The following is a 21,563-nucleotide window of genomic DNA, read 5'->3' as shown; positions in this document are numbered from 1 at the left end:
TTCAAGGTCACTGAAGGAATCCAAAGAGAGTTTACAGGTAGCACTGCCCAGTCTATCCACCCAGCAACATCTACACCCCAGACTTTGCCTTCCCTCTCCTGTTACTGTGGAAGAAGTGTCCTTGTCCCCATCTGAGGCATTTACCTGCACACGTGTGCCTCCTGGAGACCATCACTCCCACAGCCCTGCCCCCTCCCATGAAATCATCAGCATATCATTTCTTCTGGACTGTTCTTTACCATCTCCCTTGTTAAAAAAGGAAAAAAACGACCCCTTGACCCCCACCATTTCCCTCCAACGATTTTCTCCGCATCTCTGCTGCAAACAGCGGCTCAGTTCCTGGGGGGAAAGTGCTAACTCCAGGTGCGATGGATTTAGGTGGGGCCTTTGGGATGAGGTCATAGGGGTGGGCCCCATGGTGGGGTTGGCACCCTTCTAAAATAGACACCGGATCTGTCTCCCCCATGAGGGTGGAGCTAGAGGTGCCTCACCTGGAGCCAGACCTGCAGACTGCAGGTCAGTCTCCGACCACCCAGACTGCAGACTGTGAGAAGGACGTGTCTGGGGTTGAAGTCCCCCAGCCTGGCAATTTTGCTGCAGCAGCCTGAACAGAGGCACAGTCTTTACAGTCTTCTTCCTGGGTGTGCTGTCTGCAGTCTCTTCCCATATTCGGTGGTACCCGCTCTGGTCAGGCTTTGGTCCAACAGCTCCGGACAGCTCTCCAACCGGACAGCTCCGTCAAGGTCCCTGGGGACATCTGCCCGCTGAGCACCAGCGCAGGTCTCAGTCCCCCTCTTCCTGCTTCTCTCAGATCTGGCACCACAGGTCCCTCCCTCCTCCTTCCCAAACTGGAAGGGCTTCGGGGGCAGGGAGCTGCTCTCATTTCAGTCTACACTTGACCTTTGGCTCTGCCTCCAAACAGGCCTCCCCAGGTCAGCGTCTGCAGCCCCGACCCCACCCAGAATCCCTGACTCACTGTCGTCTCTTGTCTAGAGTGTCAGGGGGCCCACCCTCACCCCCACAGCCCACACCCTCAGTCTCAGCCCCACCCCCACTCTGAGTCCCTTTACCTCCATCCACATTGGTCTTCTTTTCTTTCCTGTAAATTAACTCCAGCTCCTGGGACCTTCTACTTGCTGTTCCCTCTGCTTTGAACTCTTCCTGGCGTTTCTTGCATCAGCTATGTCCTCACCCTGCAGTGTCCTGGCCTCAGGGCCCCTGTTTCCCGGGGGGGGGGGGGGGGTCCGGTGGTCAGGTGGGCTGCTCCTCAGCTCCCCACCCCAGCTGCTGGCCATCACGACAGCCTGATTATTTTCTCCGGGGCCTGTAACACTGTCTGCCATTAAAGTACTTGTCTATTTTGTACTTCGTTAACCTTGGCTGGTGTGTTCCCTTCTATGTGTGTGGCCCATGACAGACACCCAATACCTACTGTGTCCAAATAGACAAAGACAGGAATGGATGGCTTAACCAAGGCTGAGTATCAGGAGCAAACACCCTGCTCCTGCTGCCCCTTTAGAGGGAAACTAAGGCATCATTCATCTATAAAGCACCCACCCAATTTTGTACAGTGGTTCTACCACTTACTAGGGTGACCCCTACTCCCAAGGTGGCTGTCAGTTGTCAGGAGTACAAGACTGAATAGTGGTCTGGCCCGAATGCATTACTGTTGTCACGACTTGGAGCACAAACGAACCGGGGCTGGGCAGGACCCTAAAAGGGCAGGTAGTGTCTGCCCAGAATTCACTTCCTTTTTCCTCCCCAGCAAACTCCTACACATCCTTCAAAACCCAGCTCGAATTTTTATCTCCCAGATGTTTCTAACTGATGAGTAAGGCTTTTTTTCCCCAATTTATTTATTTTTAGAGAGGGGAAGGGAGGGAGACAGACAGGAAGAGAAGTATCAAGGTGTGGTTGCCTCTCACACTCCCCTTACTGGGGACCTGGTTTGCAACCGGGCCAGCAACCCAGGCATGTGCCCTGACTGGGAATCAAACGGGTGACCCTTCTGTTTGCAGCCCACACTCAGTCCGCTGAGCCACACCAGTCAGAGCTTATGAGTAAGGCTTTACTGAGCACCTTTCTGTGGGTCAGGGTCTGGATTTGATGCTGATTTCAGGGAGGGCAAGAACAGGATGGGGTGGGGGTGGGAGGCAGCTGTTTTCCCAGAGCTCAGTGTGAAAGGAAGGCGGAGGATGACCCGGGGATGAAGGGCGCTCCGGAGAAAATCATACTGGGACAAACAAGCGCTTGCTAGGCCTAGAAAGTCAGAGGGGGCCCTTTCTCGGGAGCTCCCCTGATGAAGGGGGTGCGGCCTAGTTATTTGGAAGCCTAGTGCAGCGCATCGCACTCCGTGAAAGGCTCTGAGAGTTCAATAACGGCCAGGAGCCCCTAACCAGTCAAAGGGAGGTCAGGGATCCCAGACCCTCTCACGCCTCTCGCCAGTACTAGGATGTCCCTGGAGGGGCATCCACCAATCTGTCGCCCCCAATTGGCCATGGAGAAAACGGGGCCGTGGGGACTCACTTCTGTCCCGACTCAAGCCCCGTGGGTACAGGCCCCCGCGTTCCTGCGGCTACTCGGTCCTCCCAAGAGGAGCTGGACCCTCCCGCTCTGAGCCTCGGACCCTCGCGTAGCACCGCCCTTTGCAGCAGCAGCCTCCCTGCCTCTCCCCCTTCCGCACTGGGGACCGAGTGGCCTCGGCAGGACCCCGCGGGCAGAGCCTGAGGCAGGCGGTGGGGACACCACAGCCACAGCCGAGCAACGGTGTGGCCCAGCGCGGAAGGGGTGTCGCCCGCTGGCCACTCCGAGGACACCGGGAGGGGAAATTCCTGGGGCGGGAGTAAGAGTTGGTGGGAGAGGTGGAGGCAGGGGGAGGCTGGCCGCTGGGTAGGAGGCATTGCTGGGTGCAGCGGCCTGACCTCCCAGGGCCCCGCGGGGGTGCGGGAGAGGCTGGGAGCTCAGGTGCCCGGCCCGCCCCTCGGCCCGCCTCCCTGCCCATTCTCCCTGCGCCCTGCGCTCCAAAGCCGGCTGCGGCCCTGGCAGCTCCTCGCCCGGCTCCGTGACCACCGGACGCCCTGCCGATGTCGGGAGCGATCTTCGCGCCCCTAGAGGGCCCAGATGCCCCGGACGCTGCGAACGGCCACCCGCTCGTGTGCCCGCTGTGCCACGCGCAGTACGAGCGCCCGTGCCTGCTCGACTGCTTCCACCACTTCTGCGCCGGCTGCCTGCGCGGCCGCGCCGCCGACGGCCTCCTCACCTGCCCGCTGTGCCAGTGAGTGAGTCCAGGCGCCAACGGAGCCCGTCCTGGGAAGGGAGACCGGCCCTGCCCGGGCGAGGACCTCTGTGCCGGGAGCGAGGCGCAGTATCCCATCAGAATCGGGGAGGGGGAAAGGCTGCCCCTGGCCCAGCCCGCCCTGCCGGGGAGGATGCACCCGGCTGCCACTGCTCATTTTGCTGGTCTGGGCCTCCCACGGAAGGTCAGGGGTCAAGGGCGGGGCTAGGGCACCTGTCACGTGGGGACTTACAGCTGCTACTGGAGTAGCCCCATCTCAACACTGCACCAGCTAGGGCACTCCCAGTACCTCCCTCGGGAGTGCCTGAAATCCTTGGTCAATTTAAGCCGGTGGTGCCAGCTCAAGTGACCTGGGTGTGGCCGTAGTCAACTTTCCCCACGCAGGGAGTGGGGATTGAGGACAGGCTTCTGCCTTGTCACCCCAGGTCGACAACCCCCTGCCTCCCAGGACTTGTGCAGGACTGGGTCAGAGTGAGCAGTGGCTGAGATATTTATAGCAGATGCCAGCCTGCTGGGTACCCCACCTCCTGCCCTATTTTTAGTTCCAGCCTGGGAGGTGGGGGGTGGGAACTGGTTCTGAGCCAAGGGCAGGGGGCATCTTGATCCTGGCCGCAGCTTCTCCGCAGACACCAGACGGTGGTGAAGGGCCCCGGCGGGATCCCTCCAGTGGACCGGCTGCTCCAGTTCCTCGTGGACAGCTCGGGGGACGGCCTGGAGGTGGTGCGGTGTGCCAACTGTGACCTGGCGTGCAGCGAGCAGGCAGGGGCGCCTGGGGGGGTGGCGAGGGTGCAAGGTCCCGGGGTCCCCATGCGGGCAGAGCGCACCCGACTCATCCTCAGGGGACGATCCATTGGGGCTCCTCCAGCAGCTCCTTCAGTCACCCCGGATCCCAAACATGGGTCCCACTTTACAGGTGGGGGGACAAAAGTTCAGGACAAGTGACTTGTGCTAAGAGCCAGACAGTGGCAAACTCAGAGCTGAGAACAGGCCCCTGCGGCCCTGTGCTATGGGGGGGAGGGGGGGTGGTGACGCTGCCCCTGAGCCCAGGGGAAAAAATAAAACAAACCAACGAGCTGAGGGCAGGTTGTGAGGGGCACGTGGGACTCTGGTCCTCAGAACGTGGACAGGTATCCTCAGTTCCAGGAGGACGCCCCTGCAGGAGTCAGGGAGGGGCGTGGGGGGTACAGGACAAGCATTAGGTCTTGTATGACACAGAGGTGACCAGCTGGAGGACATGAGAGCGGCAGGGGGAATGGCCTCGAATGCCAGCGTAAGAGCTTGTACTTTTATGGCCGCTATTTCAGTCAGGGCCTCGCCCTGGACTCGGCCCGGGTCTGGCCTGCGCAAGGGGACTGCAAGCCCTCGCCCCCTCTCCTCTCCCAGCCAAATTTGGCGTCCGCTTGGCCAGGGTGGGCACTGCCATGTGGCTACTACTGGGGGGTCATAAGCAGGGGCCTGAGAGGTCTCCACACACACCCACTTTTGTTATAGGTGAAATGTTTTGCAAATGCAGTCCTGCCCTGCCCCAGCCTCATGTAGGGCCCGGCCAGGCCCCTTCAGGGCACCTGCCCAGAGAGAACCTCTTCCCTACTCTCTGAGCCTGGGGGTTCTCATCTGTAAAATGGGTCTACTAGAGAGTTGGGGTCACACGGAAGGGCCGCACTGAGCCGAGTTCCTGCCCCAGGCTGGGACCAGAGATGGAGGGACCAGAGATGGCTGGTCCCACAGGGGTGGCGGTGGGGCCCGGCTCCTCCCCACAGTGGGCGGGCTGAGCCTGCGCTGGGCCCACAGGACCTCGAGACCACGTACTTCTGCAACACGTGTGGGCAGCCGCTATGCGCTCACTGCCGAGAAGAGACACACCGGGCTCGCATGTTCGCACGCCACGACATCGTGGCCCTGGGCCAGCGCAGCCGCGACGTGCTCCAGAAGTGCAGTGAGTGAGGCTGGTCAGGGCGGATGGGGGCGAACCGAGGGGGCAGGGGTGAGAACCGCCCAGCCCTCACTGCCACCCTCCACAGCTCTGCACGCGGAACCCTACATCATGTTCTCCACCGACAAGAAGTCGCTGCTGTGCATCCGCTGCTTCCGGGACATGCAGGGGTGGGTCGAGGGAGCTGGAGGCCGGGGAGCTGGGGGCAGTGAGGCACTGAGCCTGACTCACCCTCGGGTGACCCACAGGGAGAGCCGAGCCCACTGCGTGGACCTCGAGTCGGCCTACGTGCAGGGCTGCGAGCGGCTGGAGCAGGCGGTGCTGGTGAGCACGGGGTGCCCTGCCGACTGGCCGGCACGGGGTCGGGGACACATGCACCGCCCACGAGACTGAAGCCACCTTGTCCCCAGGGCGTGAAGGCCCTGCAGACGGCCACCCAGGAGGCCATCGGGCTGCTGCAGGCAATGGTGGAGGAGGTGCGGTGCAGCGCAGCAGAGGAGGAAGCCGCCATCCACGCCCTGTTCGGCAGCATGCAGGTGAGGAGTGGAGAGGACAGGACGGCCACGGCTGAGCATCCTCATCAGCCACGACCATGACATAGGACACGCCCCCCAGAGCCCTCCCAGAGTTCCCGGTGTAGCAGGAAGGCAGACATTGAGCTGCGCCAGGAGTTCATCCCAGTCTCCAGGAGAGTTCCCATGGGGAATCCAGGGCCCGTCCCCGTCGGTGCTGGGTCAGCGGGTGGCCAGGGAATACCTCCCCCAGGAGGTGACGCTCTCCAGCAGTGGGATACAGGAAGGAGGGCCTCTGGCGCAGGCGGCCCCATGACAGGTTGCAGAGCGAGCCAGTGCACCAGGTGTGGCCGGGGCCCAGGGGAGCTGGGAGGCGGCCCAGCTGGGCAGGGCCCATGCCACGGCCTGCAGCTTCTGTCCCTCCCAGGACAAACTGGCCGAGAGGAAAGAGCTGCTGCTGCGGGCCGTGCAGAGGTGAGTGGGAGGGTACGTGCCCCCCGCAGAGGGAGGGCAGGGTTGTTCGGGGCACAGGGAAGGGTGCACAGAGGACGGACCACGGGGCCCTGAGGCCCCTGGGGGGGTGGGCAGCCCCCCCTGGAGATGAGGCTGCCTGCCCCTCCCCCAGCCAGTATGAGGAGAAGGACAAGGCCTTCAAGGAGCAGCTCTCCCACTTGGCCACCCTGCTGCCCACCCTGCAGGTAAGGTGGGCAGAACTGCACAGGGCCAGGCTCCCCTGCCCAGAGGCCCCTCCCAGACCAGGCACTGAGCGGTGTCCCTCCCACAGGTTCACCTGGTCATCTGCTCCTCCTTCCTCAGCCTGGCCAACAAGGCCCAGTTTCTGGACCTGGGCTATGTGAGTCCCCCAGCTCCTCTGGGGTCCCCCCTCCCCAGCAGGAACCCACCCGGCGCCTTGGAGACTGTCACCCGGAGGCACACCATCATCTATAAACCCTGTAGGGGCCCGCCATGTACCTTTAAAAGGACAGCGGAGCCCGGGAGGGAACACAAGCCTCTGCCCCCCAGAGATCAGCACCTACTGGAGCCCAGACTTCCCTGTGGGCTTTGGGGCATGGGGGTTCCCAGCCAGTCCCAGGGAAAGGCTGCAGCCTCCAACCAACACCAGGGAAAGTGCAAGACAGACTTGCTCTGGGGCCTCCCCCTCACCCCCCTAAAAACCCCTACCCTGTAGGAGCTGATTGAGAGGCTGCAGGGCATCGCTTCACAGCCGCATCGCCTCCAGCCCTCTCGGAGCAGCCAGGTGCAGGGAGGGGCGGGAGGCCTGCGGAGCTGGGGCCCCTTCGCGGTTCCCAGGGCTCAGACCTGTCTTTCTCGCCCAGATCATCAGCGACCACCGTGCAGAGTTCTCCCGCTGCCTGGAACCGCTGCTGCTGCCGCCTCCTGGGCCTTGCCAGGCAGCAGGTGCTGGGGGCAGCACCAACACGTGAGCAACAAGGTCCCTGTCAGGGTTCGGTGCCTGAGAGGCTGGGGCAGGTGGGGCACTGCCCTTCCCAGCTCACTGAACCCCAAGCCTACGATGCCAAGCAGGAGAGCGAGTGTGCTGTCTGGGAAGCAGCCGTCTGGGGCACCTCCATCAGGGGAGGACCACAGGGTGGGGACCCCACCAGAATCTAGAAAGCCCCGGACCTGGGAGGAGGTAGGAGAAAGGCCTGAGCCGGGGCCCCAGGGCCCAGTGAATGGGAAGGCTCCTCGAGTTTGCCCTGGACCAGCCTCCTTACGGCCTCTCCTTCCGCACATTGACACCGCCTGCAGGTTTAAAAACACCGCACCGATGCCCTTGGTCTTGGGTGCTGCCTTGCATCAGGCTTTTCTGGGGCTCCCGTGGTGGTTCTGGGGCGCGGTCTGCTGGGAGAGGCCCTGGGAGGCTGGGAGAGGCCCGCCCCCAGCCTTCTCTGCATCCACACTGGCTCCCTCCCCAGGTTAGCAGGGGGCTCAGGCCCCAAGGGGCTGGGGGTGCCCAGCTGCCCTTCCCCAGTAGGGAAGATGTCAGGGCCACCGGTCCAGAAGCCCACGCTGCACCGGTCCATCAGCACCAGGGTGCTGCTGGCAGAGGGGGAGGACACGCCCTTCATGGAGCACTGCCGCCACTTTGAGGACTCCTACCGGGTGAGGGCCCCTACCCCTTCACCCCCGCCACCTGTGACCTGGGGACGGCCCCACCCCTCCTCCCCAGGGTGCAGTGGTAAAACGTGGTCCTGGCCACTCCCTCGGGGCCCGGGCACTCACAGTTCTGGCCTGTAGCATCTGCAGGCCGAGACGCAGAGCCTGAAGGACCAGGTCCAGGAGCTGCACCGGGACCTCACCAAGCATCACTCGCTCATCAAGGCTGAGATCATGGGTGACATCCTGCACAGGGCCCTGCAGGTGGACGTGCGGATCGCCGCGCAGTACGCCTCCGTGGAGGGCATGAGAGCCGTCTTCCAGGAGGTAGCCTCGCCGGGGTCCCGCCTGCAGGCAGCCCACCTGTCAGCACACTGGGTCGCCAGGGACAGATGGGCGGGAGGTTGGGGAGGAAGAGTCTGTTGGCTGGGCCCCTGGAGGCCTGGTGTGGCGGCTCTGGAACCTGGGTCTTTGCTGCCTGGAACCCCAGGAACGGGCTGGGGGTACCTTCCAGCTGTGAGTGGCGAAGGGCAGAAATTCCACCAGTGGAAATGCCAACTCACGCGACATCCAACTTACTTTCTCTTTCAGATGTGGGAGGAATCCTACCAGCGGGTGGCTAACGAGCAGGAGATTTATGAAGGTCCCAGGCAGCCGCTGCTGGGTGCACCGTGTCCTAGTGCTAACCCCTGTGCCAGTAGGGATAGGAAAGCAGTGACCCACTAACCAGATCTGAAAACCCCCGTGCTCATCCCCTTCACTCCTGACCTGGCCTCCCAGCTGCTAACTGGCCCCAAAATGATGCACCTGAGGTCAGAATCCAGTGAGTAGAACGCCCTCACGTGCCTTACCTCGCTCTTGAACTAAAGAGGTAATGATAGCAAAAGTTGAGAGGCTGGAGGCTGAGACTCTGAAGCCAATGAGACGCAGCTCTCTGACCTTGGCCCCCACAGCCCAGCTCCGTGACCTTGTCCAGCTGAAGCAGGAGAACGCCTGCCTGACCGCCATCACCAAGCACATCACCCCCTACGTCCGCTCCATTGCCAAGGTGAAGGAGCGGCTGCAGCCCAGGTGAGACCAGGGTGGCCCCAGGGAGCCAAGCCACTTTGGCGTGTGTGGGAAAGCTGCCCACGCTGGGAAGAGCCCCTCCTGGAAGTCAGTGGGCCAAGTCACAGGGCGACCAGGTGCTTGACATCTGCAAAACTCATAATGCGTGGGCTGCTCCGATCTCCTGCTTCCCGGCGCACAGTAGCCCCTGAGCCCTCAGGAGCAAGTCAAAGCAGCCTCCAGCTGCCCCAGGAGGGGCTCTCTGCTTGGATGTCTCACAGGCACGTCACACTTGCAAAGGCCAGCAGAACCTCACTTCCGCCCACATCCCGCCCCTCCAGGGTCACCTTGCTAAATGACATCAGTCTCCGGGAGCTCCGGGAGGAAGTCCGGGAAAACCCCAGTTCCGGGCTTCCGCTCACCCCCAGGTCCCCCCAACCCCAAGTCCTGTTCACACCACTGCCTCGACCCGCCTGCTGTGTCTCCACAGCCGCCCCCCATCCAAGCCCCCGTGGTCACACACGCCCCTGCCCTCCGGGCTGTCGCACAGCCGGGGGTCTTCTTCACGCCAACACAGCCCACCACAGCAGGCCTGACAGCCCTTTCGGGTCCTCCCTACCCAGGGCTGACTACGCCACATGCCACTCACAGTGGCCTTCCCCCCCACCCAAGAAACTAGACTGGCTCGCACTTCCCAGCCTCTGCCTGGAACTCTCCTGTTTCAGACTGTCCCCCGGGTCCCATTCACTCAGGCCTCAGCTTGAGTGTCGACAGCGAGGCCTTCCCAAACCACCCTGTCCCGCCCGGGGTCCCTCCCGGCCAGCTGGCCCTGCCGGGCCCATGCCCCACCTGGGTGTGTGTCTGGACTGCAGCGACCTCCCACCCACGCCCAGGCCCGCCCTCAGTCAGCACCGCCTCAGGGCCAAAGCCCGGGGCAGCGGCGGGGCTCTTGAGTGTGTGTGTGAATTTGTTTCTCGGGTGGACGGTGAGCTTCAGACCCCGCGCTGGGCTGGCCCCACTGCGCCTCAGACTCCAGGGTCTGCCTCCTCCCGGACAGGTTTCAGGTGCCTGTGGACGAGGATTCCGAGCATCTACAAAACGTGCGTGATGACGGCACAGGCGTCGAGACCAGGTACAGCAGGTCTTTCCACCCTGGGCAGGCGCGGACAACAGAGTCAGACCACGGACTTTCTCTCCCCTCTGGTCCCTCTGCGGCCTCAGCGGGGCCTCGGTTTGTAAAACACGGGGCCAAACGGGTTTGTAATGTGGAGGGAGACTTTGAACAGTGACTCACAGATGACAGAGGCGACTTGGATGGGCGGGGCCCACACACGGTGCTGGTGGCTGCCTGTACCCGACACCACCAACAGCTGCCAGCACACTCGGCCGTAATTCACTTCGTGAGAAAAGTGACTGAGCATCCCTGTCAGGAGAGCCACAGTGTTTGCCAAAATGCTTGCCAGAGAGAGGACAGAATGTGCAACAGCAGCCAGGTCACTGTCACAGCGGGGCTTGCACTGCAGGAGCCCAGTGGCCAAGGGGCAGGGAGGTGGTGGGCGGTTCAGGTGACAAGGTGTGCCCCCCCCGCCCCCCCATGTACCACGTGGAGCAGCTCAGATGCTCCTGCTGAGGCAGCCCGAACCACTGAGCTCTGGCAGCTAAAACTCCTCCGGAACAAAAGGACGGTCCCTCGGAAGGCCCTTCAGTCCTGGCTCTGAGGCTGTGGCCACCCGGTGCCTTCCAGAAAGGCCTGCCATTCCACGAGCCTCGACCCAAGTGCTCAGCACCATGAACAGGGTGGGGAGTGTCGAGGACCAGAGCTCAGGGTCACCTGTTTCTGTAGGGGTGACCTGGTGTGCGCCACGGACCAGAGAGAGCAGACCTCGGAGCTGAGAGGAAGCGGCCACACCCTGATCGGCCTCCAAGAAGAGCCTGCACTAAAAACCAAAGATCCGCACAGGCCCAAGCTAAAAAACGGGGGTGACGGACCCCCACAGAGGGAGCACCCCACTTAGCCAATGGGGCTGGTCCCAGGGGCTCGGGCCTGGCACAGTGTGCTCATCGGGCCCAGCACGCTGAGGAAGGGGGCTCCCCTTGGGATGGTTTTGTCTAAGGGTAAAGGGTGACTGTCTCCCGGCGGTCACACCCAAAAACCCTCTGAAAGGTCCTCCTTCTGGATCCTTTGGCTTTGCTTTCCCTGCGTTCACATGGCCTGAAGTCTTGGTCCTCACCACAGTGACCGGGGAGGAGTCCCAGCCTGTGGGGACAGTAAATGAGGGAACAGCCAGCCTCGAGCCACTCCCTGGTCCAGCCTCTCCCGGTGCCTGTGCGTGGCCCCATCCTGGGGTCGCCTGCATGCCCATGAGGACGTGCCACCGTGGACGTGGGTGACAAGACCCATCCTGTAAGGAATCCAGTTTCTCCTGCGTCACAGCCCCACTGTTAGCCCGGAGCCACTGGGAGGCTCCACCCAGGGACCTGAGCACTGACTTAGTGGAGGAGAGAAACCTGCGCCAGCTCCTCCCTGCCCGGAGGGGCGGGGCCTCCAGGGCAGCCTTCGCCTCCCTCTCAAGTCGCGCCCTGTGCTGGCCTCCAGCTGATTACTGAAGCGGAGCGGGCAGCAAGTTTTCCCATTCCTACCTGGTGCCCTTTTTACAAGTGGAAATTGATACTTTTCAGAACGGAAAATGAACCTATGTGACCTAAGATTGGCAGTTTTGGAGGCAAAATGATGCCCAGAGAGACACTTTTCAGCAAACATCCATCTTGAGTCAGTGGTTCAAACAGCGAATGGCTTCCCCACACCAGCTGGGCTCACACGTCACTATGTTAAGGTCACATGTGAACTGACACCCCTGGACCTGCCATTTCAGGCCACCAACGTCCCCGTGCCAAAGCACTGCACCCTTCCATGGGGGCCTATGGCGCACAAGCTGCTTAGAGGCAGGAATTCAGAGCCGAATCGAGGAGGCAAAACGCATGTGGTTCCCGGTGCAGGTGCAGACGTTTCCGAGCCAGAAGTGACTCCACTGAGTGTCTGCGCCCCCATAATCACGCTATTGTTCGTAGTGAAATCAAGTACAGCTTTATTCCAGGTGTGGAAAGAGTATCAGTACCTGTGAAACACAACCCAATTTAAAACACTTGAATAAACATTTCTGCATGTAAAAAGAGGAAAACGATTACTCCATTAGTTCCTCTACTAGCCGTCCACTTCCCAGAGCCAGCGCTTCCGATGGCTGGTCTGCCGACCCCGGCCCGAGCCCCAGCCCGGGCGGCAGGCTTGCGTAGCAGGGCCCAGAGCAAGCCCCCACCACGCGGGCAGTGCCAGGTCCTCTACAGAAGCAAAGACGGTGGGAGACGGCAGCTGCCTAAGGCAGTGAGAAAGTGCACAGCGGGGGATGCTAGGTTGCTACAAGGGCTGCTACCAAAATGAGCTGCAGCTGAGACTTGCGGAGCCTAATCTGTTAACACAAGGAGCCAGCTCAGCAGTATTTCCCCACCGTGCCACGGCCCAGAGGGCTGGATGAACGGGGCGGGGGGCTGCACGCACTGGGGGACTCTGGGGCTCGACCCCCACCCTGTGCTGTAATTGCCATTCTCGGTCCAGCCTGCAAATCCCTGTAAAATGTGTCCTTTCGTGCGGCTTCAAAGTAACTTTGTTCTGTGCAGCACCTGTGTTCTACTTGAGAATCTGTGCTTTAAAACTCGCAATGGAAAAAGAAATCTCCTGACAGTTTTTTAGTTTGAGGGAACTGGAGACGTGGCCTTTGCCCACAAAGCTCTGGGGAACACCCAGAAAGCCTGTACCTCATTAACCTGATTCTCTGCTCAGCACACGGTCACTGCTAAATTTATACAGTTAAAAATAAGCTCAGTCTCAGTGCCAGACGAAAGTCAATCACCTGCCAAACCCCGTCCCTAAGTAGTTCATCTTTCATCCCCAATAACTGCTGACTCCCGCCCTGGGACCACTATGAGGGTGTGAATGTTCTCAGGGCCCCCACCCCAGACCTGCTCCCTGAAAGCTGAAGAGAATGTCAAGCCCGGGGTGGGGGGAGGGCAGCACCCGCAGAGCAAGGCCTGCCTCCTGAGCCCCTGGAGGCAGGATGGTGGGCTTTCCGACCTCTGGCAGGTGGAGGAAGAACAGACCCTGTCTCCCTGTCCACAAAGCCAGAACTGCCATTAGCTGCTCTCCAGCAGGAAAACACAAACGGATGGCCGCCAGGGGTCATGAACGCTGGGTCCACGCCCCGCCCACTCGGCGTAGCTAGCCCTTCCCCTTAGAGGGCTGGGATGGCTGCCGCCCTCTCCCCCCTGTGGTTCTTCTCCTAAGTGGGATTTCACCTGCCAAGTGTGGTCTGGGGAACAAGTCTACAGCTGTTCTAACCCGAGTTTGCATTCAGACCGGGCGTGCGGCCGTCCCGCGGGCCCACCAGGGCTCCGGCGGCAGCTTTGGCCAGTGTGACCGCAGGACTCCCTGCAGGGCCGTTGGGTGGGTCTTTCCAGTCCTCATGCCAGCAAGTGCCATGCCAGCGACCGACGGACCTACACACTCTTTGGTATATAAAATAAGGAACAAACTAAGTAGGCCATGAATTCTTGAAATCAATACCAATTTTGCGTTGGGAAACGCTCTTTTCAGCTCGCATTCCCAGTGTCTGGCATGGTTCGAGTGTCCACTTTACGTAACTCTTACTTAAACGTCGCCTCTCACCTAGGTACTGAAAACATCCGACACTGTTCTTCCAAGTCTTCGCGACACCCCTGTGAGGTAGGTGGTAGTGACCCCATTCTGCGGATGGGGCGGTCTAGGCACAGAAAGGTAGGTGGCTCCTGGGAAGTGGCGAGGTGTGGCGTGGTGTCAGGGCGGCCCTCCAGCCGGGGCTCTGCCACCGTCCTGTTCCTGTGTCCCAGCGCCACCGCAGAACCGCACGCAAGGGCCTCACACTGAGACCGAGGTCCTGTCCCTTCCGAGTTCAACAAGAGCCTCAAAGTCTCTGTCCTCGACTCATGGAGCATTCGACTCATGGAGCCAACCGTTCTCCCTGAACTCGGAAATAAAACCACGACTAACTCTCAGGTGGGGCTGGTTGCTCTGTTTGGGACTTTCACGAGTCAACATGAGTGCTGTAGCTGTGTGTGCCCTTGAACCCCGCTGGAAGAGTCTGAAATGGCATGAGGGACTACGAAATTTTGAGATCAGAACATAGAAATCAATAGGTAATAGATTTAAATCAAAACACAAAACTATATGCTGTGGTAAAATACTAAAATGACAAAGGAATGGAGAGCAGTACTTCTCAGTGTTTAACAACCCCTCTCGCAGAGCAGGGGCTCAGTGGGCATTTCCTGGATAGAGGACAAGTGACCGCGTTGGACGTGCCTGCCACTGGCAACAGCCCCCACCTGGGAGAAGGGTGGGAGCCGGGAGCCTGGAAGCCGCAGGGGCCTGGGCTCCCTGGTAACACAAAGCCACTCAGCCAAATCGGCTGAGTGTCCCGCTTCCTCTCTGCCAAATAAGAGGCGGGGCTACAAATGCCGTGTCCCCTTTGAATTCACACTGCTATTTCTGAAAGCAGATCTGTAGGTATGAGTAAGTACGTGAAGAGCAAGTGCCTCGCGGGGAGGACAAGGATGCGGACCTGAGGACTCCCAGGTGTCTGCGCACCAGGGGCGGAAATGAGGAGGTCGAAGCCGTGCTGCTGTTCGGCTACAGGAAGGACTTGCAGTGTATTTCTAACTAAAAGCACTGGGGCCCGCACACCCCTTCCTGCTGAAGAAGCCTCATTCAGAGCAGCGGGTCCACCTCTCCGGAGGGGTCTCAGTTACAAGCCTAGGTGCAAGGGGGCCTCAAAGGCTGGCCAGCAGCCCGCGCACCCTCTGGGGCGGGGGCACTGCCGAATATTGCTGTTATGTGCTCCTTGTCCACCTTCCATCCTCACCCTGCCTTGATTCAGCCCAAGAACACACTGCCCCGGGAAGCTGGGGGGACAGGGGCAGTCCTTTGGTCCTCAGGCCTTCTGACCACTGGGTATTAAGTTGATATTCCAGAAGAGTAGATGGTGACATAGAAAATAACTAAGAAAATCCATTCTGCAGAGAGGCCGGCCAGAGGCCGTCTTGTCCCGGGCAGCACAGGGCAGACGGCCCCGCAGCCCCTGGCGTGTCATAGCTCCACCTTGACCCCTTTTATAAAAGGCAGGCCCGTGGGCACCCGCTTCTTGTACTCCAGGTACTCCTCGCCAAAAAAGTGGATGAGTGAGATCTCCTCCTCCTCTGTGCGGTCCCGGAAGAAGCGCCACACTGTCAGCGCGTAGCCGACGCCACAGACGGGGTTGCACAGCATCACCTGACGGAGACACGAGGTTGAGCAGGGTCAGCGGGACGGATGCTGTGCACTCTTTCGGCACCGGCTGTGGCCAGCACCCACAGAGGGCTTCCCGCCAAGGGCCTGAGGACGCTCAAAACACGAAGGGTCAAGGTCACTGAGGGCCGCAGCCAGCGTGCCAGCGGGTGCGGCCACACCGTCACTGCCCCACTGGCACTGACCCGCATCCCAGCGGTTTCAACCACGTGCTCTCTGGCGTCTCTCACCTGAAGGGTGGGTCCCGCACGGGAAGACCTCTTGGACTCCCGCCCCAGACTGGGGTGCCAGCAGCCCCCCTCCAGCCCCCACGAGTGGACTCCCACTCATCTGGCGCACCCGCCTTCTGCCTTCCCCTCGCCTTCCTGTCCGGGGCCGGCAGAGCCCAGCACGCTCCCTCCCACCCCACAGCGGCCCGGCCCCTGCCTCTGGCCCCACTGCCCACCCGTGTCCCCGATACACTACGATCTGACGGAGCTTCCGGAACACCTTCCTCCATCCAATCACTGCCCTGCTCAGAAAACTCCAAGGCCTAACCCACCTCTTTGGGCTGGTGGGAGCGCAGAACCTGAGCCCACCTCTTCCAGTCCCCCCCACCCAGCTACATCCACGTGGGCTGCCTCTCACCTCCAGACTCGTGGTTTTTCCACTTATGAGAACGTCTCGTCCCCTGATCCATCGCCAATGAGTCCTTCCAAGCCAAGCTCATCCAGCCCTTGAGGGAGTCCCACCCCTGGCCGTGCTGACTGACCCGCCCGATGGGCGTCTCCCAAAAGTGGGTGGCTTCCACTGAGAGGCAGGCACAGGCCTGCGACTCCTTATTCTCATCACTGTTGACCCACCCAGCACTGCTTCCTGTTCCCAGCACACGCTCAGCCCTTTAAAACCAACAAGCCACTGGCCCAGAGCAGACCGAAGGTGCTGCTGCGGCCACTCTCCCATGTGACTCGTGCAGACAGGGAGGCCGACCAGTCAACGTCAGAGCGAGGATGCGCCCGGCCAGCGACCCCCAAGCCTGTGCCCCCACCACAGCAGACGCCTCTCCGTATGACCTAGAGGGGGGTTTGCTCATCGCAGGCCACGGGCCGTATTGAGCCACGAAATCACGAACAGCCTTACGAACGATAGTAAGGCAGAAAACAGAGTGCCCTGTACACAGTGAGGGCAAGTGCCGTCCTGGGAAAGGCTTGCTCCACGTTTACACACCCGTGTACTGAGTCACAGTGTACAAAGATCTATGGCCAAGAAGGTATAAAATCTCTTTAGCCCCGACTGGTGTGGCTCAGTGGATTGAGCACCAGACTGTGTGAAGTGAAGGGCCCCTGGTTCGATTCCCAGTCAGAACACACGCCTGGGTTGCTGGCGAGGTCCCCAGTAGAGGGCGTATGAGAGGCAACCACACACTGACGTTTCCTTCTCTTTCCCCCTCCCTTCCCTCTTTAAAAAATAAATAGAAATTTGGAAAAAAAAAACCTCTTTAGTCCTCAGGCTCATAGCCAGCACTGACAGCAACTCCGTGTCTCAACTATAACTGATTTCTTCCCAGGGAATGTGACTGTTAATGCTAGAGTCTCAAGTTTCAGAAATGCAAGTTTTAAAACAAATGCTATGTACTAGCTGGTGGCTCAGTTGGTTGGAGCATTGTCCCCTACACCAAAAGGTTGCAGGTTCAGTCCCCCGTCCGGGCACGTGCCTGAGTTGCAGGTTCGATCCCTGGTCAGTGTGTGTACAAGAGGCAGCTGATCAATGTCTTTCTCTCTCCCCGCTCCCCTTTTTCTCTAAGAGCAATGAAGGCATGGCCTTGGGTAAAGATTTAAATGAATGAATGAATGAATGAATGAATGAATGAATGAAGGCTGTGGGGTGACCACTGGGGGCCACCGGAGTCCCCACGGACCGTGCGCTGCCCTGGAACGTGGGGGCCCAGGCCGCGTTTCCCTCACGAGGGGGCGAGTTTCCTAAGCTCTGTCCGTGTGCTCCGGCCAAGTCCTCCTCGGACCGAGAGAGCAGATTCGAGAGACAACGGTCGAGGAACAAAACTCACTCTGCAGCCCGAGACAGAACAAACCTCCACAGTCACGTTAAACCTGACCCGCAACCTCGGCCTCCTCAATGGCAGCTTCCAATGAAAACGAGCGGCAGCCCTGTCTCTGTCCGCATCCCGCTGGGCACTTCAGATCCAAGTTAACGAGGCAGAGCAGGGGGGCAGCAGATGGGGGGGCACCCAGACCCACCAAAAGCCTATAATTTAGGATGCCCATACTTCAAGCACGTGGTCAAAAATGTTAAGGACTAAACCAGTTCCTTTGACTTTCATTTAGTTCTCGCTTGAACCGTGACAGGGAGCAGGTGCATCTACCTATAGAGGACAACGACCTCATGATACACTGTAACCTGCTGAACGGCACGCTTGGAACCGGTGAATTTTGTGCTATGTGACTGACACGTCAATTATGGTTTAGGAAAACGGAAAGGAGACCAGTGTCAGCCCCGACACCGTACCTGGGTTCCGATGCTCCAGTAAAACCAGCCAACGTAGGATGGGTGCCGGAACCAGGCGTACACCCCACTAGTCACCAAAGTGTGGGTTTCTGATTTTTCGTTCTGCACCACGTGGTTGAAGTTGGAGCCAGCTGTAAACATGGCCGCTTTCCTCAGACATTCTCCAAAGACGACCATCAGCAGGCCCGTGGCACTCAGCCAGGTGATCTGCTTCAGTTCTGCAGGAGATAAGGCGAAAAATGGGAGTGGAAACTCCGGACTGTGGAGCTCCCCCCCTTGGATGCTCATGACGACTCTATTTTCCAAAGACAGGAACATGGTGGAAAACACACTCGTGGGCAACTGGCATTTGTTATCACATTAAAATTTAAGTATAAGCAAAACACATCCTCCTAAGTTGTGCTGTTCATCTGTTTCAAGTGCCAACAACCCCATCAGAGCATGCTGGCAAAGAGCTGGCAGGCTCTCAGTCCACACTGCCCTGCCACAGGCTCCTGTCCTTCCCCTGGGGACAAGGACGGCTGAGTGAAACAGAGAAGGACCCAGTATTTCCCGCCTTGGCCATTTGCTGAATGCTGGGAACAACATGCATTTGACTTGATTCGCTGCAGGGGCTTCCACTTGCAAGGAGGTGCCTGGTGCAGAAGCTTTTGCTAATAAAAGCTTCACATGACATTTCTCAAATCACATAAAAGGACTAGATCCAAATCTCCTCAGACTGTAAAATTAGGATCACAGTGATCAAAGGTAGGACCTTCATATCCCACGATGCACCACGTTACGCAAGGGCTTAAAGCAAAAGGTCAGCATGACCTCGATTCAAACTCCAGAAGCAGAATCCACAAGCCCGTCCTCTATAAAGAGCTTAGTGAGGACAGAGGCCTGGGGAAATCACTCGGGGAGATTAAACCTGACAGGTGAACCCAGGTCACTGTCACCAAGCTGGCGAGGAAGCTGCTCATCCCCCCCCCAGAACGGAGAGCCGGGCACACTGACCTGGCCAGAAGATGTTCTCAAGTGTGAACTCGACCCAAGAAGAAAGAGCAGCCACGGTGTACTCCAGGCTGTGATTGAGGAGGAAAGAATCCAGCGACAGGCTCTTGGGATTGTTGACCGCTGTGACCAAGTATTCAGAGTAGTGGAATAATGACAGTGAGCACATGTACCTATTTACAACATAGAAATAGGTGAAATTTGAACTTTTGGAGTAAGAAATTAAAGAGTGACAGAGGGAGGTAAGTCAGGGTAAGGGAACAGCCATAAGTCGAAGTGCAGATTTGGGTCTGTGAAACTGTCCCTGAATTCTGCAATGAGGTCCTACTGCCACCTGTCTGAGAGTGGACCTCAGGCACCCATATCACTCCCTCAGGTTCACAGAAAGTGAGTTTTTAAAAGGACTACACTTTTGAATGTCATAGGCAAAACAAACAAACAAACGCAGGTTACAAAGGCATTATGGGCCCTCTCGCCTTTCTAAAATGACACAGCACACGGTAAAACATGGAAGTGGGAAACTGCAAAATAAAGTAGAAATGTACATCAAATACTAACATTGTAAAAAATTAAATAACTCCAGCAACAAAGAATTAGACAACTCAGTGTTGATAACAGGAGACAAACTTTTCACCTTGAAGCCACTGGTTCTTACCCAGGTCAGGGACTAGATGGCATGAGGGGCTAGACTGAAATCAGAGTGGAGGGGAAAATCCTCCCCTGGCCCTGGGGATGCACGAGATGTGCCCTAATGGAAATCGGAGACGGCGCAGGCCTGTGAAGACGGGCCAGAACCTTGCCCCTTCCCGCCACGGTGGCAGATGTCACAGCAGCTGCAGCTGCAGGCACCTGTGGAGAGGGTACCAGGGTATTGCTTCTGCCAGCAGCAGAAGCGACTGATGGGCACAAGCCTTCAAGGTCCAAGCTGTGAGAATCTTGGTGGAAGATGGATGTCCATTTTCCACAGAACCCTAAACAGTCTTCAGCCAGCCAGAGATGAGACTCAGGAATGACGAAATACCGCCACTCACCCGCTGATCTGCTCACCCTACCCTCAAGCCCCGGTCCCCCCCCCCCCGCCCCCCCTTCCCCAAATCCTTCTTACCAGCCAAAGTGATTCCAAGAAGACTGGCTAAAACTTAGCAGCACCCCACAGCCGAACACGAAGCCAAGGAAGCAAGCTCGGATGGCTATCTAGAAGAGACCCAAAAGAAGTGTCACCTGCTGTCCTTGGAGCGCGCTCACCCTACTTCCTGGGATAGGGCCACCGGCAAGCACCTAGAGCATATGTGAAAATCCCGCGCCCACCACTCTGCCTGTGTGGCCTTGGACAAGTAACTTAACCCTCTGGACCTCGGTTTCCCCATCTACAGAATGCGGATATTATCAGTACCTACCCTTTAACAGGCTCTCCATGTAAAGGAGGTAGGAGCAAATGCTACATAAGTTCTAGCTGCCATTGTTACTCAGGGCTGTGGATAAACTGTGTGAACCTAATTTATTGGCAGGATTCTCCCAAGTCACCACAGCGAACCTGGTCTGGGCACCCGGGACTCTCGCGCCCGGCCCCCTCCGGGTAACTGCGGGACCTCTGACCTCAGACTTGACAGCAGGTAGGTCTCCACACCTTCAATTACATAAAACTCGTAGGCTCGCTCACTCCTCACCCCACGCGCATCTGCCGCAGCTGCTGAACCGCACCAATTGCAATTCTGCACCCGCCCCGCCGGGTGGAGGGCCCCACGCCCCCGAACCGGGTGAGGAGCGGTCCCTCCTGCCACCTGAACTCGCGACCACAGAACACACTGGGGGAAGTAGCCCCTCTCCCGGCCGAACCCGACCCGGACCTCCGGGAGGGTGCCCGCGCGTCGCACCCAGCCCGCCCGGTCCTCGCCCGACGCCGGCCCGCACCTGGTAGCGCGGCGGTCGGTACAGCAGCAGCAGCAGCGCGTTGAGCCCGGCTACGTAGAGCGCCAGCCCCGTGCGGCCCTGCAGGCCGGCGCGCGTGAGCAGCGGCAGCGCGAGCACGGAGGCACCCAGCAGGAAGGTGGCGAGGCTGAGACGCGCCTCCGAGCCCGGAGGAGCCCGCGCCGCGCAGCCCGCCATGGCGCAGGGCGGCGGACCAGCGGGCGACGGCGCGGGCTGCAGCCCAGGGAAACCCGCCCGCCCGCCGCGCCTGCGCACTACGCCGCCGACGCCAGCGAGGAAGATGCTGGAGCTGCGTGCCGCCTCTGAGCTCTCGCGATAATGCAGCGCCGCAGGGCTGGGCTGCAATTTGGCGGGAGCGGCCTCCCCTTGGCCCCGCCCCTCCCCCTTGGCCCCGCCCAGATGCCGGGGCTGGTGTGGACTTGGGTCAAGCGGCACCCGGAGGGGCGGGGCCTCAGGTCGCCTGGGTCCTGGGTGAAGTCCATACCTCCAGAAAGTCCCTGATCGAAGAAATCTCGAGAAATAGGTGACCCAGCCCTCGGCTGGCCCCGCGCAGTCTTCCCCCTAATTCACACCCGTCGGCGCGCGGCCGGGAGCGGGGCGGATCCCTTCCTCCACTTTTAGGGTCCGCACTCAGGGGCCGAGCATGGATTTCCCTCGCCGGCTCTCAGCAAGGTCTCCGAGCACCAGCTGGAGCCCATGTTGCACCTCAGAGACCGGAACATTACCGTTGGGGCACAAGCACCGGGCATCCACGCAGCGGGATGACCGCCAACTTGGCGGATGATGGGGCAACTCAGGATATGTCACGTGTTATAAAAGGCAGAATGCAAAACTTTACAGCGTGATCTTGACTTCACGTGGGAAAAA

General features: G+C 59.6%; 2 protein-coding genes and 1 long non-coding RNA gene across 5 annotated transcripts; 1 reads left to right on the top strand and 2 right to left on the bottom strand.

Moving 5' to 3' along the window:
* Nucleotides 1-660: 660 nt before the first annotated feature.
* Nucleotides 661-3,512, bottom strand: LOC119055924 (uncharacterized). The gene is made up of 3 exons (XR_005083781.2): nt 3,260-3,512; nt 1,071-1,218; nt 661-747 (listed from the first exon to the last, which is right to left on the bottom strand). It is a non-coding gene; the product is annotated as an uncharacterized LOC119055924 (long non-coding RNA).
* RNF207 (ring finger protein 207) lies at nt 2,879-12,084 on the top strand. Of its 3 annotated transcripts, none has more exons than XM_037154242.2 (17): nt 2,881-3,274; nt 3,922-4,054; nt 5,087-5,231; nt 5,317-5,398; nt 5,477-5,552; nt 5,639-5,764; nt 6,168-6,214; nt 6,366-6,438; nt 6,525-6,593; nt 6,930-6,998; nt 7,078-7,181; nt 7,678-7,864; nt 8,000-8,185; nt 8,450-8,501; nt 8,812-8,929; nt 9,963-10,037; nt 10,749-12,084. In XM_037154242.2, the coding sequence occupies exons 1-17, from the start codon at nt 3,084-3,086 to the stop codon at nt 10,918-10,920; spliced, it is 1,905 nt and encodes a 634-aa protein (XP_037010137.2). In that variant the 5' UTR covers nt 2,881-3,083; the 3' UTR covers nt 10,921-12,084. The 3 variants fall into 3 exon arrangements, 2 of the variants coding, with proteins under 2 accessions (XP_037010137.2, XP_037010138.2); XM_037154243.2 differs by having other exon boundaries at nt 2,881-3,278; XR_005083779.2 differs by lacking the exons at nt 9,963-10,037; nt 10,749-12,084 and having other exon boundaries at nt 2,879-3,274; nt 8,450-8,681; nt 8,812-8,901.
* ICMT (isoprenylcysteine carboxyl methyltransferase) lies at nt 11,975-20,969 on the bottom strand. The gene is made up of 5 exons (XM_037154268.2): nt 20,679-20,969; nt 19,873-19,961; nt 18,771-18,940; nt 17,775-17,992; nt 11,975-15,257 (listed from the first exon to the last, which is right to left on the bottom strand). The coding sequence occupies exons 1-5, from the start codon at nt 20,871-20,873 to the stop codon at nt 15,075-15,077; spliced, it is 855 nt and encodes a 284-aa protein (XP_037010163.1). The 5' UTR covers nt 20,874-20,969; the 3' UTR covers nt 11,975-15,074.
* Nucleotides 20,970-21,563: the final 594 nt, after the last annotated feature.

The sequence above is a fragment of the Artibeus jamaicensis genome, unplaced genomic scaffold (genome assembly GCF_021234435.1).
Source record: "Artibeus jamaicensis isolate MK-2021 breed Jamaican fruit bat unplaced genomic scaffold, CSHL_Jam_final scaffold_847, whole genome shotgun sequence".
NCBI classification, from domain to species: domain Eukaryota; kingdom Metazoa; phylum Chordata; class Mammalia; order Chiroptera; family Phyllostomidae; genus Artibeus; species Artibeus jamaicensis.
This window is presented reverse-complemented; position numbering and strand designations above follow the sequence as displayed.